Raw genomic sequence first — 17,315 nt, forward strand, 5'->3', positions numbered from 1 at the left:
TTGCTTATGTAAAAAACAATCATGGCATCATCATAGTAAAGTAAATGAACAATAATGGCCACACCTGCAGCTGCAATCCAAGGATTCAAGGAAGAAATCTGCATTCCATATGATGGACCCTGATAACTGAGAATGGGCATGGAAGAAATGAAGAAGAACCGAGTTTGTGCAGTTCCAGATGGTTACAGAGATGCAGCTGTGTAAGTTTGATTTGTGCTAAGGCTTACTGTGAACTCTACTTACCTAACCTTACTAAGCAGTGATTAAGTTTTTGTCCCAAGTAAATATTGTTTTTCATGTGATCCAAATGTAGCCTTGGCATCAGTGCCTTATCCTGTGTGTACCAGACTAGCTTTGTTAAATTCACTAGAGCTCCATTGTTTGCATAAGGTGGAAACCTGTCTCTAAGATTATCACTCTGCTGTGGGAGACTTGTTCAGAACAGAACTCAGAAGAGAGATATGCAAATATATTAATCTAAAACAAGACCAAAATGTAATAGGTTAACAACTTCACATTATGGCATATTACCATGACCCTGAAACAACGTAAGTACTTCTTATGACACTTCTATGGAGGGGAAAAAACTACACACATTATGTATAGAGACTGTAGGCTTTCATGATCTCCTGAATTTATTTCAGTGTCACTCTTAACAATTTGACCTTGTGGACTATCACAGAATCACAAGCAGGGAAACTCTCAATATCATCTAGTCCAACATCCCTGCTTAAAACAGGGTCAGCAAGAGCAGGTTGCTCAGGATTGGGTTCAGTCATGTCTTGGATATTTCCAAGGGCAAAAACCTCCACAGCCTTTCTGGACAACCTATTTTAGTGTTAAACTACTCACACAGTAAAAAAAATAGTTTTCTGTTTCTGTGCATTTCAGTTTGTGCCCCTGGCCTGTTCACCTGTTATTGGATAATAATCAGAAGAATCAGTCTTGTTTACACCTCCCATCAGGTTTTTATAAACATTGATTAAACACACCCCATCTCCCCAAGCTTTCTCACAGCCTGGATAAACAATCTAGCTCTCACTTGTATTTTGAGGTGGGCCATCTTCCAGACCCGGTTTCTTTGAGCTGCAGACAGTCACTCCTGAACTCCCCTCTGATCCAAGGACACTCCCCTGCTTGATTTCAAGACTTCAGCCTGTAACTTTAAAATGATGGAGACTCAAAAATTTACAAAGTAAAATATTCTGTGTCTGTGGAAATACATATACTGTTAACCACATTTAGAAACCAAAAAGAAAAAAAAGGCAATGTAATGTGAACAAGTAAACATAAACACCGTGGGTTTTGTAATATTTTCAGTTTTGTTGAGTTTAATAATTTAAATATTGTTGTAAAATGTTTTAGCATTTCATGAGACTGTTCATTATCTTATGAAGTGCTGCAACAGAATGAGAAATTCATCAAGTATAATAAAATTCAATTCTTTGTGCAATATTTATTTATACTATTTTATAAAATTACTTAGCCTTAGCTATAGCATAAAAAGTGTTCTCTGTGGCTCTACAATAAAAGAAAAAAGCCTTAAACTTTCTGTATTCCAAATTGGTTGCTTTGCAAGTATCAAAATCAAAGTTTAAGAGCTCCAAGAGTATATTCTTAATAAAGTAGTTGCACTGAGTTTGTTACTTCTGGAAAAGATGGCATTAGGAAATGTGTTTAGACTAGAGACAGCTGCATGCAGCAGATAGAAGCTGAGGAAATGAGGGTAAGGAAACAGTTGTAATATTTCTCCCTTCCTCTTCCATGTCTGTGTGCAAAGAGGGAGAAGCAATTAGTCATCTCTGCTCCATCAGTTGGTTGGCTTCCCTCCATGTGAGCCATGGGAGGAGCATGCTGCAAAAGTGAAACACACATGCAGTGAGGGAGCAGCAGCAGAAGAGTAATTTAATTCAAGCCAAACTATTTATTTTGATTTTGTATTATAAAAAGCCCTGAATTTCCATGTGTGGTCTTTAAAATATTTTTTTCTGCTGGAATGGAACTTCTCTCTGTAAAAGGTACGTATTTTTATCAAGCTCCTTCATCCATGTGACAAGTATTTAGTACGTAGCCATAAGAAGTAACTTCAGAGAGTGGAGATGTGTGTTGCTCATTTACATTGATAAGATTATTTCTTGCAGTACTTCCTCCAAGGGAAATATGTAAATTGTGCTCTCTCATAGAGCAGTTGAATTGTTGCAGTGTTTGGCCTCGGCAGCTCAGCAACTCTTAGGCCCCTCAGCATTTGTGTTGAAAGTTTCCTGGGCGTGAGACGTGATGGAATTCTTCAGGCTGACAGATATCGTGCCAAATATGGCGCAGTTCCATAGAGTTCTTGGGGGATATTTAGGGAGAGATGAAAGCAAGAATAAGTAATAGGGAAGTACAGGTGATTAAGCAAATGTAAAGGATATTGGAAAACAATGGCAATCTCTTGGGATCATTTACATTGTAAACTTGTGGACTCATAATTTTGTTTTATTGGCAATTACTAGGTCCTAAGTATAGCAATAAAGTATATGATGTATACATGAATATATTCATAGAGCAGGTTTAAATATTGTAGACTACAGTGATGTTTCATTCAGATTAAACTGAACTGTGGTACATGTATTGACATGGCAGGGAAATTGAAAGAATATTTAATATTGTTTAAAAGACTAAATTTACTGAACTTTATTAGTCAGACACTTGATACAAAATTATGTCCAGGTTAAATTTTCATACCTATGACTACCTGAATCATAATCCTGCTTGTTTCAGAGCATTTTTCATTAATGGAAGAGATACCATAATGTGGAACTTTAAGTTGTTGAGCAAAATCAGAATTTGAAATGTTTTTATTTGGTAAGGAGTTTACTCAAGTATGTCCTTTCTAATGGGCAGAAGAAATACACTGTAACAAAGGTTTCATTGTAAAATGATAGACATTATTTTAGATTATATACAGTCTTCCGGGACTATTATAGGGAAGAATTAAGAACTGGCATTATGAGGTGATGAATAATAAGTATAATACTCTTCCTGGACACCCGACCTTCATTCTACCCTCTGTGTTTATGAAGTTTCTGTAAAGTACAAAGAGTTTTCACATGTCTTCTTTCCCAAAGAATTCCAAACAGTCATATTATCTTCCTACAGTGATACTTTTTTAAGATTGTTTTCATTTTTTGGTTTTTTATACCACAAAAATCCCTTAGATTTTATTTTTCATAAAACTTGTTGGAAAACAGTGTTAAGGTATTACCTGAAACTAATAATATGTTTTTTTTGATTTTTTTAATGCAGTGAAAAAAGGAAGGTTGGATAAAACAACTGGTAAGTCTGGTTCCACCTTCAATTTCTGCTTTACATTTTTCTTTCTTAGGCATTGGGTTCTGTATCACACTGAAGAATTATTTAAATTTGGGACTACTGTGACATGTTGGATCAACAGTACAGTACAAAAATAAATACATAAAGAATTATGCATATATTTTAAAGATCAAATTATCAACCAAAGTTTTGAGCTGAGACAATTTGTAATTTTAAATTATGAAGCGTTATTGTCTTGCAAGCTAGTGATATTTAAAATATATTTCCACTACAGCAAATTTTTACATAATTTGATGACCTAAATGTGTCACTGGCATACAGAAACTTTTTTAAAATAAGGAGGGTAAAGTACTTTAGCTTGGCCAGGCTGGGAAGGAGATGGTGTCGGAATTTTCCGAGTGAGGAAATACAGACAGGAGACACTGATGGATAGTTATAGCAACCATGTGTATACCCTAGGCAATAAATACGAGCAAAACCAAGCTGTCCAGGTCTACACAAGTCTGTCTTCAGGGCCAAGACTTAGCCATAGTGGAAAAGAAAGTCCAAACACCGCGAGAGGTTTCTCACACACAAGTAGACTGTGAATCTAAGGCCTTCAAGAAGCTTGTAATTACTGTTTCTCAGGAAAAGCTGATATACAACTTAATCAGTGCAGCAAAAATTGCCATTAGATGTCTGGCTAATAGATGTAAGTGAATTAAAATTGTTTAAAGTTATCTGGATTAAAGAAAAGTTACCTGAATGGATAGAGGTAGAACTGCTAGTTCTTCTAACAACAGGCTATGAAATATGTATGCCAAGTGTAGACTGAAAAGTCTTTTCTCTTTCATTGAGATACTTATGCAATCAGAAAAATGCTATAATGTTACATTTTGTTGCTACTCAAGAGGTAATGATTTCCAGAACACAATTATCAAAAAAATTTGATAAAATATAAGTAACTCTAATTTTCCTTTAAATGTTGTTGAAGTCTTGTTAATGCTATAAGTACTGGCAATGAAGATTGAGTGGTATATCCTCTGATAATTGGTCATGTTTCCTTGGGCAGCACAATTTTGTAGGTGGTGAATGAGAGCAGTCTTGAAATGACACATTTCTCAAAATTCTGTGATTCTCCTGTAGTTTATTTATCCCTTTGAGTAAGCTGCTCTCTCCTGTTCTGGGTTGAAAGCTGAAAATATGAGCAAGTGGATATCCTGCCCTATTTCTTTTCACAAAAATTGCATTATGTTCCTCTAGCTTTTGACAGGTAAAGGGTTGGAAGCTGCAATAATGGGTTTGTGGAAAAAAAACTTCTTATCATTTAGCAAAATTGACAGCTCCTTTCCACGCCAGGCTATTGTAATAATATTCACCATTGACAGTGTTATTCTTCAAGGAGGTTACATACTCAGTTATTTAATAGGTAGAGTATCTACATTTTCTTATTTGACGTAACTCATGACATTTAAAGAGGGTGAATTAGTCAAAAAGCACCGAAGGGTAAGATTTAGATCCAGAAAAGAGCCAAAGAGGCCAAGGAACTATTGGAGAAATAGCTGTTTTAAAAAGGAGATGACAGGGTTTCAGGCAACACTATAATGCAGGCAGTCCAAGATAATTTTTATATTTCATGCTAGAAAAGGTGTTGCAAAAGGATACCAGGTGATTAGGTTTGATCATCTGGCGTGGCACATAGTAATGTGAAACTTTCAAATGGGAAATAAATTAGAGTTGAATATGAAATAATGCAACAATGAAACAGAAAAAATTGTGGGTTTAAGCTTCTACCTTGTAATTTATGGCTTCATTTAAAGGAGAAGCCTTTTAGATATGAGGGAAGTGGGTACTGGAGTTTTAATTTACATGGGTACTCTAAATGGCTGAAGTTAAACATTGTAGGTTGCTATTTTCAGCCAAGCAATTTAGAAAATTTCTTTTGAAAATTTCTCAAACTTTGAGTTGCAAGTTCTCCCAGTTATAAAAAAGTTTTGCAGCTACAAAAGATTTTGCAAATTTTTTGTTTGCCTCAATTACACAGAATGGTAGTGTGTAAGCCGTGCCTTGTTGATGCCACTTCTCACACATAAGTCACCAGACTCCTAAATTCATATTGACTTTGTCACGTTTTTTCAGTATAAAAACAAAGTCATGTTTGAGAAGACTGGTCCACTGAGTTATAGAAAATAAATAGATAACATTGGACACTGTTTACTTTTTGTATTAAAAAAAAATTTCCGTTACATGATATCTTTAGTTCTTTGGTCAAATATTATAATTGGTCCTAATAAAGATCTATATCCAGGATGTACACAGCCAATGCTTCTCCTTCACACCTTTTGTTAAGTGCAGTGTAATTTGATATGACCTATTCAGTAATCTGTTGTAGACATTGACAGCTTCCCTCCAGCTCCGAGTGTTTGATTGACCTCTGGTAATACAGACAGTTCAGAAATTCTGTTCTTGGCTATGTCTTGTGTATATGTATTTTGGCAGTGCTTGTTTTAAAAAAAGAAGTCTTTTTTAGTCATGTGTCAATGTTAATCCTTGCCTAGGATGCTGGAGGATAGTGAAGGATGTGTTACATGCATGCAAACTAAAAAGCCATGTTCATTGAGATGATAGAATGTGCCTTTGCAGCCTTAGATTCCTGTCTGAGGCCCTACAGGATAAAGCTTTCTCTCAGTTCTTTTGCTTTTTTTGTCAGTGATATTTTCAAGCACTTTGAAATTAAAAAAAAAAATATTTTTCTTGCTTGTTAGGTCTGATTTTATGAATTCTCACACTTTGCAGAGGCTTTTATAAAAATCTATGAGTTCATTTGGGACTGCATCTGAAACCCAGTTTGCTGCTGCATCTATACACAGAACTCAATTAATGCACAAAGACTGAATTACATGTTGCAAGTCTATGGCCTTGCCTTAATTGGACATAAAAGCCCATTAGCCTGTCCCCAGTATTATCATATCAATTAAAAGGCAAAAAAAAATCCTAATTTGCAGAAAAGGAGTGTGTACTTGTTTCTTGTGAGAGCTGCCAGAGAGACTGAGAAACAGTAAAAAGCTGTGTGTGGAAGCTGATCTTTAAAATACTCACATTTGGGATTATGTTCTCACCCACCTGTCATGGGCAGAGATTTTCCTGTAATAGTCCTAATAAAACTAATCAGAATTTCCTTGTTCACATCCACGTATTTGACCCACACCAGTGGAGGTGTGTATGATGTATGACTTAAACCCTTGCTGCCATATGCTTGTGTTTTCATCTTCTGGAAGGAACTAAAGTGGGATTTAGTGTGCTGGTTATTTGTTTTTCAGACACATCCAAAACATATGTTGTTTTAAAAGTCCAAAATTTAAAAAGCACTACAGTAGATAGAAGAGGAAGGGAGCCTTGCTGGGAACAAGACTTCATGTTGTAAGTAAAAGGGAATTCTTATCAATTGATTTTGTTGTATCTTTGCTGTATTTGTATAGTGCAAAACAATTTAGTGCATGTGAGGTCATGTACAGAGCACAAAGGCAAGGAAAAAGTATCCAGCTCAAAGAAAAGATGCCAGACTAATTCTGGGGAGCACAACTAAAGTTAATTTTGCAAGCCACATGGCAGAGAAGACCAGCAGTCAACAAGGGGAAGAATTTCTCTCCAAATTTAATTTCATATAATGTTTTAGGAATACAAGGAATGAGACAATAAAGAACTCAAACCAATCCTTGAGCAAATTTATTTTTGTTTGCTCCATTTCATTATGAATTATTCTTATTTTATATGTTAATTTATCTACTTAACTGCCAGTATAGGTACTTAATTTACTGTTGATTTATACTGATTCTCACTTCTGTCTACAGATCTTTTCCCACTTCACTCTCCATCTTTTTTACTCAGTTGTTATTGTTCTCTTTTCTGTAGAGCCTTGTATACACCTCACTGGTCAGGGGACTCCAAACACTTTTACACTGACTGACATTCTGCGGAAACCAATTTTCAACTTCCAAAGCAGTTAAACCAAATAAATATAATCCCATTCGATTCTGAGTTAGTACATCCATCTCCAACATTTTTGATCCTTCCTTTTTCCCTGCACAAGTCTTTCTCTGTGATCACACCCTTGTTTGGAAGCATAAATTTTATTCTTGAGGTCTACAGATGGTTGAAATGTGGTCACAGAATTAAACATTTCTTTTGCTTTAGTTATTTTTATGAAGAATGTCCTTTTTACAAGTTTTGTTTTTTCTAGTCCAAGTATTTTAATATTTTGTTGAAAGAACAAGTTGTTTTGCATCATTTTTCCATACTTTCTGATTACCAAAATGCATAAATATATTTTGATTGTATGCTGAAACTGAAATTTTGATTGGAATAACCCCAGCACTCTGGTTAGCATGCTTCTCCAGCAGACTGTTCAGAGCCACAGCCTCAATTATCCACAGAGGAGGATCATATCTGGCTTTAAAAATGTTAAGAAAAGTTGTTATCAATAGCTGACCTTTTTAAACACCATTCTTATACTGCAACTTTCTCTTGTAGAAGAGATATTCATGTTTCAGTGTAGAGGAATCATTGCTCTATGATAATACTCTGCTATGATGATTATTTCAGAACTTTACTGATTTAGATATAATAGTTCTGTAAGCCATTGGGCATGGATTGGATGACAGTGTAAAAATCTCTCAGGAAATAGAACAATTAAACTTCACCACTAGCCCTGTGTGTTACCTTTTGGGCAGGAAACAATTAAAAAATACTTTAAAGTGAGTGTGCGTAACCTTACCTCTAAATTTTCCTGAGGAATGTGTTATACTATTATTGAAAACATTTGGTTTTCTCTTGTTTAAATACTTTTGTTAGTATTATATGTAATTGAGTGTTCCATGCCATCATTAAAAATTACCAGTTTATTAGGATTATTTTCTTCATTTGCAGTGTACCAATCACCAAATACTAAACCACTTCTGTAGCAATTGCATTACAAGGTTGCTGTAACTCCATCTGCTGCCTACTCATCTATACAACAGAGCAGACTTTGAAAAGGGATTATAAACAAGCATTTACAAATATATTTATCTAGATTTTGATAAGTATATTATAGTTCATTATCCTAAGGACTCTCACTCCATGCCTGCCAGTAAAAACTGTGTTCCATTACTTGCATATATTGCCAGCTTGTATTTTAAAGTTGCATATTGTCTAACCTTTCAATTTGCAGTTTCGGTGTTCAGTTGTCAGTTTAAAGGTTGTGGTCCAAAAATACCAGAAGACAAAAATTTGCAATTTGTCTTTGGTAGCATATTTATAAAGAGAAAAGCTGAATAAAACAAAAATTCAATAAATCTATTCAATTGCATAAAGCAAGTACAGCAGAAAATTAGACATTGATGCAGGATGGTTTTTGAGGGCAAAGTGATGATTTAAGAAGCTGTCTCAGAGGTGAAACCTGCCATTCTCTGATCTCATGTGTTCTTTTCCTGATGTCTTTAAGTACACCGAAATGCTCTGTGGTACCCCACACAAATAAGCTGAAGATGAGTTTTACTACTTAAAATTAACAGAGATTACATAAAATGAGTCCAGCAGAGACACCAATACCTACTTTATTATATTGTTCATATTTACAGAACTGATCTGTAATGGGGAACATTCCCTGAGGAAATGACCTCTCTCTTAATAATAATTCAATGTCATGAGGGAGTGATATGGCCTGGTAAAAATTTGATTTTGAATTCTTGAAAAATATGGTTGTGGTATGGTATTTTTTTGGTCAAAACCAGCTAGTAATAAAATGCATGTATCCTGTAATTACAACTAAAATAGAGTCTGGATCTGCAGCTTTTGAAGTTGAGAGATGTTTTCCCGTTGTCCCAGCAGAACTCTTCTCATCATTTCATAAGGGCAGTCCTGAACAATAAGACTTGAGATTTGGCTTGTTCAGTCTGACATCTGTGTTCATCCTGCTAGTTTGTATTTTACTGAAAATCCCCCCGCTTCTGTATCTGCTGTAAGAAGATAATAATAAATTGCTATGATAGATTACTGAGCAGTTGAGATTACATTTTCATTATAATGATCTCTGTATTCTTTACAGTGAAATCCATGCTGATGGAAAGGGCTTCATTATAGAGCTGTGGAAGAAAGGCTTGCTCTGGGATAGCATTTTAGGAGTTTTATGGATTCCCCTTGCCACTGTGGAATACGCAACAGATGTAAGTTGACTTTCTATGTAAATATAAAGCACTGAGTAAAATCCAATAAATTTCCCATTCTTGGACTCCCCAGATAACAACATTTGTGATCAATTTGTACTTCTAATTCCTTTGCTTCAGTTGTAATATTAAGGCGTAATGTACGTGTCACTCTCAAAAAGTGACAACTGATACGCATCAGCCGTATACCCTGGAGAAATGGCTCAGATCCTGGGCCAGGTATAACACAGAAGGTGAGTTAGAGTTCAGCAGAACTTAGGAACAATTAGAGAGGCAGGAATGTTTGATTTATATTATTAGAGTGAAAGAATTTTACATCAAGTTCCATGGTCTGGCTCTTCATTTTGTGACCTGGGGTAAATCTCTATAAAAATGAGCAAAATACTGTTCTCTTTCTCATGGGAATTGACCACTGTCTCAAAGAGGAAAACTGAAATGAGCCCTGTGGTGCTACAGAAGAAATTAATAGGACATAGGAAAGGATGAGTGGGAAGTTGGGTCAATACAGGAGTTACGTATCCACCATAGTCACTTGGCCACCAGAATGACTATACTTGCTTTCAGTAGGGAGTTTTTGTTTTATAAAATAAAAAAAAGGTTTCTGGGAGTGTGGAAATACTGAAGCAAACTGCAATTGCTGCAAAATTTTATAAATTTGGAAAAGGTAAGAGGTATCTTATTCTATTAATCCACAATTCTCCCAATCATAAATATGCTTTCATATGCATAGTCCCTGGAAGCCACTTTTAAATAAGTAACTGTGAATTATAGAAGATTAATTTAATCCTTTCAGATAAAATTTTTTTGCCTTCTTTAATATTTATAAAACATAAAAAAGGCAATTGAATATAGGGTAAAGGTAAGAAAATCAGAGGATAACTTCATGCAGTATTTCTAATCAGACTCTATAGCCATTTCTTTACAGGAACTAATAAATATTAATATGTACACTGAACTGCCATTTAAATGATTCTTCTCAGAAAATGGAAGCAGAGGAAGAAAGTAATTCCTGCTCAAATTAGAAGAGGCTCTGTATCACAGCTTCCAAGTGCCATTTCAAGCCCCAGGGCGAGTTGTTCTGCTCTGCTGCCCAAGCTGTTGCTGAGTTACAACTTGCTGACACAGAGGTTGTGGCTTACTTTTAAATACTGAAACTTTAAACAAACAAAGATGCAAGATAAGAGATTGTTTCTTAATTTCTTCATATCCTTTAAACCTTCATTTATAATTAGTCCCCTGTGGAACATTCCTAGTTATTTGTCCTCCAGGTCTTAACCCTGCAGTTCTGTTCTGGGCTTTATAACTCAGAAATAACCTACAAGGGAGTGCTGCTTTAGAAGCTCTTTTTTGGCTTGGTTATTAGCTTATATGGATTGTTTCAGTCTTGCTGGAGTGTACTTGTTTGGCACCAGTTCAAAGGGGAACTAGAAAATCTCAGTTGATAAGAGTAATTTTCAGTATTCATATTTGTTGTGTCTTAATCATTTGACAACCTTAATGTCTATTTGTCTATATTGTTGTGAAAATGTTGTATTTTGAATCTGATGACTGAGAAAACTTGAATTCCTAACTAGTACATCAACAAAAGCTGGAAAATTCTAAAATAGTGTTATAAAGGAGCTCCTACTGACTTAGGGGAAACTTCATTCAGTAAAAAGTAGACAATGCTATAAATGCTGCCCAGGTAATTTCCATACCCTGTTTTTCCTAGGAAGGCCCAGGTTCCTGGTGGAGATTGCATTCTGAAGTAATAAAAAATGGGAGTGAGATTCAAGGCACAAAAACACCAACTTCTCATGAGATCTTACTAGACATCTACTTTGCATTACCATTTGGTGAGTTACAGATTAAGGTCCAGCATTCCAGCCATTCTATTTCTCTCTTAAGTTCCTGAAATATGCCAACAAATAGCATTTTTTCCATAGAATCCTAAATGCCTATTCATCACTGGAGCATTTTCACAATCAGTATTGGTAATTGTTACTGGTAAGTAAGAACCACATCCCAGAAGGAGCTGGATGAGCAGTTTCATAGCTAATGGTGACCCACATGTGGATTGCAGAGCTAAAGAAGGAAGTACCTCCTTCAGGGTCAGTTACTAGAGCCTGTGTGTTACAGCTCTGCAGCACATCAGCTTTGACCAATGCACAGTGTAAGTTTTAATAAAATCCAGGCCTTCACAGCATTTTTTACCTTCCCAGCAGAGGTTGTCTGCCTTTATTTTTAGTGCCTATGAAGATGGAAAATATTTATATTTCTATATATATGAATGTAGTGTATATGAAGGTAGAAATGGAAACTGAACTTCAAGTAATACATCACCACACATTACTTATAATATAATGAAATTGACTTTACTAAGATTATCAGTCCATCTATATTACATGGTCTATCTCCAAATAAGGTCACAAACATAATTTAGCTTAACATTTTACTCTTTAAATAGTCTAATGAACTGCATCTGAAAAGATTAATCCTAAAATTTATGCAAGAATAAAGTTCACTTCATGTGAATAAGAAACTATATTAAAAGGAGGACTAGAAGTTATACCAATAATGTGATCTTTGATTGTCTAATTTATTTTTTAAATGCATTGTCTTTGATTAACCTTGGTAAATTGTTTTTGGGTGTAGTCTGCATGACTACATTCCTGTTAATACATCAGGTGGAATACATATCTTTTCACAGAGTGACTGTGGAATATTTTAGTTTCTTATAAGCTACAGCATAGAACACCTTTTTTTTCCCCTTTCTTTTTCCTTTTTTTTTAACAAAATTTACTTATTCTTTACTACTTGGCCAAAAGAATTTCAAAATATAACCTCTGCCTTTGTTGCATTCAGGTTTTTGTTTTCTTTGGTTTTTTCATATGTTGAACTAGCAGAATGTTTTATATCCTTACATCATTCTCATATCTAGAAACCTAGTGTAAATTTGGAATAGGAACTCTAATTGTGTGTTTACAAGATGTAAATGCAGATTTTTGGTTATTTCAGGCTGCAGCCTGGAGAGAGTGTTGGTTTGTATGTTGAAGCTTGTATTCTGATTTCAAACAAATATATTTGAAAAAGTTCCCAAGGCAGGCCCTGGGACTGTAGTCACGGAGTGCTGTGAAGATCCTGTAGAGGTCACTCTTACGCTGTAGTTTTCTTCATAGAGGCAAGAATTCAAAAGCATTATGTCTTGGTTATTGAGAAAGCCAGGATTATCATCTACTGGGGGTTGACGAGTACATTTTCATTGCTTATCCTGTTGAATGACTCAGCTCAGCTATGAGCACCTGAGAATCTGTCCTTGACTATTGGAATCAGTACAGCCTCTTTATTATGACAAATTACACTGGAAAGGTAGAAGACTGCAGTTACTTTTGACAGTTCCTGAAAGACATTCATTTGAGAATGTCAGATAATGGGCAGGAATAGAAGATCCTCCCATGTCCCATTAATAGTGTGACTTCATTTGGACTCGAAATCCTGCATGAAGTAACATGGAAATGTATTCTCATCAACAGTTCAGTGCCTTTTCTAGAAGTATCATTCTGTTGTGGTAGCAATAAAGTTGACATTTCACCATTGCTAGCTAGACCGACCTCCATTAAAAGGCTACTAAGTAAAATGAATACCTACTATATTTAAAGCTCTGCAAGCAAAGTCACTGTAATAAAAATACTGAATTTAGATAAACACTACAGTTGAATTACAAACATTTTTCATGTATCTAAAAGTCAAGTTTTTTAAAGGGCAATCAGGGATTTATGAAATAAGATAATTTTCCTTCAAATTTTTTAGGTCTTTCTTTGTAGGCACACAGTTTGTGGTAATTGGGAGTGGGGCTGGCCGAGCCTCATCCCCAGTGGGCACAGCTGTGAGAAGCAGGTGAGCAGCATTGACAGCAATGAGCCATGGAGTGCCCAGGGGCACTGACCAACCACCAAAGGGAACAGAGGGCACACAGGTGCCGTGCATCAGCATGAGGGGTATGAAAGGCTGGGCTGGAGAACAAACAAGGGCAGATGCTTGCAGCCTTCTGAAGTGATGTTGCTCTGTATGGGCAGAGGCCTGAAGCCTTCTGATGTGGTGTGGTGTTACGGTGTATGGGGGAATGCTTGAAGCCTGCTGAAAGTGTAAGATGATATTTTGTGTATTGTGCCTGTCTCAACTGTGACATATGCTGTGACATTTCTTGTAAGGTATAACAGAAGAAAATTTAATGGACATATCTTTTTTCCTCGAGTTCAGCATTAGAGATAGGTAGCTTGCTTCTTAACATTATTATACATTACATAAAGAGTATAAGCTAAAGAAACTAAAGATAATTTTACTGAAGTAATTGGTAATAGCTGTAATTTAGAAAATCATTTGTGTGTCTTGGGAGCTAAGATGTCATTTTGCCAAGTAGCCTATTAAAAGTCAACAGAACTTTTACTTTATTAATAATTTTGGAAAATACCATGCAGAACTCATGTCTTAGGCTTGGTTTTAATTCAACTCATTATCACAAACTTCACATACATTAATTAGCAAATGAAGTAACAAGAACAAAGTAGCAATGATGAGATTTAATCCCTGTTTCTGCATTAGTCACCATGCTAATGCACTGATATGCCAAGGGATTAGCAAATGAGAAAATTAATTGTTCTGAGACAGCTTTGATCAGCAAAAACCAAAGTCCTGAAAAATCATAATAGACTGAGTGTGGAATCTCGTGCATTGTTGTATAGGATTCTAAGTACAGACCACTTTAGTTAGTATAATAATTCACATATACTTACAATATAAGTGTTTGCATTAACATATGCAGTAGGAAAACTGAAAGATTTTGTTTTCCAAAGTGTTCTCTTTATCTTTTGCATGTTTCACAACAGTGTTGTGTTCACTTTGCGCAAAAGATATTACATAAATTTCTGGCAGCTTACCTAGTGTTGGTAAACACTGTGATGGAAAGTAAATCAAAGCACCATTCCCAATCTGTAAGCAGAACTTTAAAAATGGAAAGAAGAGGTGGGCAAACAAATTCTTATTGTAATCATGGAAGACAACTTCTTCATTCAGGGTCATTAACCCTTTCCTCTCACTAAAGCTAGTAGGATGATTTATAGAGCAAAATGTTCTGCAGGGAATCAGTTTGTACCTCCAGTTGCAGACTTGTCACATTTCTCCCAAGAGCCTAGAGCTTGGAGAAAAAAAAAAAAACCTCCTCAGTTCTAGGGCAATAGCATGTAGAATTAAAGTAGAGCCTGATTCCCTACATAAGGCAAAAGCACAAAAACCCCACAGAACCAAAATCCAATCAAACAAAAAAAATCAGATCTCAGTATGCTGTGCATGGATCCATAAGAAATACATGGCAAGTTGAACTGGAAAATTTAAAGATATCAATTTTGTTCCTAATCTAGCAGTAGATAATTTTTAAACTGTAAAATTAACTTTGTGTAACAAGAAAGTAACTGGTCTAGGTCTCTCAAAGCTTTTAGAGTACCAATCAGAAGATCATCTTGGAACTCTTTCTGCTGTTCTTGTAATAAGTGATTTAATCATTATAATGGTTGCAATTGATTTGATAATTCCCTGTTACTATAGATGTAATGAATTAAGATAATTAATTTTATGTAAAAAAGTAAAAATAGAAGTAAAATGGGCTGAAAGATTTCTAGCAGCTTTTTCCTTCTCTACAGATACCCACAGAGATTTAGATTGCAGAGGTTGGCACAGAGAGACACCTCTCCAACATACAAGACATTCACATCAAGATACAAATGACAGTCAGACATCCGTGGAAAGCGGGCTCAGCATACAAGAAAGAAAACTCAGGTATTTCACCTTGTCACATCAGAAATGTGTGATATCATTTGTTGATTTTATTTTTTTTTAAATATCTGAAGGTCAGTATGATACATACAAAATTATTTTAAGCAGAAATATGAACATCTACTAAACTTGTAAAGAAAATTTTAGGTATTTGAGAAAAATTTAGGTATTTTTAGGTAAAATTTTTCAAATGTTTATTAGTTTTTCTATGTTCTTTTATGGCAAATACGTGTGCATCTGTCCTGTTGTCTAGATAGGGTTCAGCTATTCCATATTGACTTCCTGAAATTTTAAGAAAGGAAGGGAAGCAACTCCTGACATCATTTGGGTATTGCAACTTTTCTATTTCATCTGGGAAGCAGGAAAGATATTTGATTCCATTTTTAAAGCTAATGTATTTACCTAGGCAGGCTGCCTGCATTTCTGGAAGTTTTCTAGAAGAAAGTTAATATTTTCTGTCAATTTCTTCTGATCAAACAAGGGTGCAGTGGAAAAAAAAGCGGGGAAGATAATTGCTGTCTTTCTGCTTCTCTGAATGTGGAAAATGATGATGCATAATGGTGGAAGGGGCAAGGACTAAGGTGGCGAGGACTGTATTATTTCTCTGCCATCGCCCTCTGCTGAGCGGAGTTGAATGCTCAGGAGGGAGCCCAGTCAGCCGCTAAGAACACTCAGCAGTGGTCTCTGAGCAGGGAGAGCTTTCTCTGTGTTAGACTAATCACTTCACTTGTTTTGAAAGGCAAACTTGTGAGGGAAAAAAAAGTTCCCTCTACTGTTCATTTTGGCTTTCATAGCAGCTGTCACAGACTGTATTACATTTCATTCATGGTGTCTTTTATCCATAGCAGTGCAGGAAAGACACTGTGAGCAGTGGACATTTCAAAAGGTGTTCTGCCTTGATGAGGGGTAGAAAAGGCTCTTGGGAAAGGCAGCAAGAATATTTGGTGTGTCAGGCGTTTTGCTCCTGTTTAAATCATGTCTAACAGCAGTGCTACTAGAAAATTAGCTCAAACATGAGAGAAAATACAATAAAAACTAATAAGTTATTAAGTTATGTATTCTGTGAAGCAATAATATCTTGATGCCCTGAAACCACCTTTTCATGTACTTTAAAAAAAACAGGGTCCTGGTGCATGTAACTTCTACACAAAATTAGGAAATAAGAGTCTACAAAAGCTCAAGCACAGGGATGCAGTTAGGGACTGCACATGGACAGGGTGCCACAGCAGTGCTTGGGTGCCTGTCAGCCCCACCGTTTACATTTCCTAGTCAGTCCTTGCAGGGTATTTACAGAGAAGTACGAGTGCTTCCTCAGGGTGAGAGCTGTCAGTAGTGGCAGCACTCAAGAGCTGTTTCTCTATGTTGTTCTAAACACATGTCCAGTCATTAGCATATCATCTGTGCTGACGTGTCATTTTCAACAGAGATCTGGGCCTCTGAGCAGGTTAAGCTAAACCAAAAGAAGTTAACCCAAGCTGACTATGTAATTCTTTCCTTTACCCCCTTGTACTAAATAATTTTATTGAAATTCAATGAGCTTTTATAGTACTAAATTGAGGGTCAACACTGAACTATTATTTTTAGATGAAAAATTATGTTATTTATATAGGTATTTATACCTATATTTATTTAGGTATAAATATAGATATTTACCTATATTTATAGGTAAATTTATATTTATAGATAAATAGCTATATTTATATAGATTCATTATATATTGTATAGGCATATTCCAAATAACTGCATTTGTACTAAAAATCCGGGATGTGAATGAGACTATTTGTTTTGAATAGCTGTATTAAATACCAAAATTAACTGTCCTGCAAATATTTAAGTATTAATATGTTTCAAATTTCTTCCTTAAGTGTTTTTTTAGACTGATATTTATTCATCAGTTCTTTGGTTATTTGCATAAGTGGTGTTTATGGCTGCTGACTTCAGGTGTAGACTGATGACTAATTAAGTGTAACTGAGGAACATTTTCCCATAAAGCAAAAGCTCACTAAATGA

At 35.5% G+C, this 17,315-nt stretch overlaps 1 protein-coding gene across 1 annotated transcript; it reads left to right on the forward strand.

The window, feature by feature from the left end:
* The first annotated feature begins 1,594 nt into the window (after positions 1 to 1,594).
* LOC137481970 (protein unc-13 homolog A-like) lies at positions 1,595 to 15,236 on the forward strand. The gene is made up of 7 exons (XM_068204007.1): positions 1,595 to 2,018; positions 3,289 to 3,318; positions 6,615 to 6,714; positions 9,380 to 9,497; positions 10,478 to 10,624; positions 11,209 to 11,332; positions 15,173 to 15,236. Exons 1-5 carry the CDS (start codon positions 1,997 to 1,999, stop codon positions 10,517 to 10,519), a joined length of 312 nt encoding a protein of 103 aa, XP_068060108.1. The 5' UTR covers positions 1,595 to 1,996; the 3' UTR covers positions 10,520 to 10,624; positions 11,209 to 11,332; positions 15,173 to 15,236.
* Positions 15,237 to 17,315: the final 2,079 nt, after the last annotated feature.

Source organism: Anomalospiza imberbis, chromosome 13, assembly GCF_031753505.1.
Source record: "Anomalospiza imberbis isolate Cuckoo-Finch-1a 21T00152 chromosome 13, ASM3175350v1, whole genome shotgun sequence".
Classification (NCBI taxonomy): Eukaryota; Metazoa; Chordata; class Aves; order Passeriformes; family Viduidae; genus Anomalospiza; species Anomalospiza imberbis.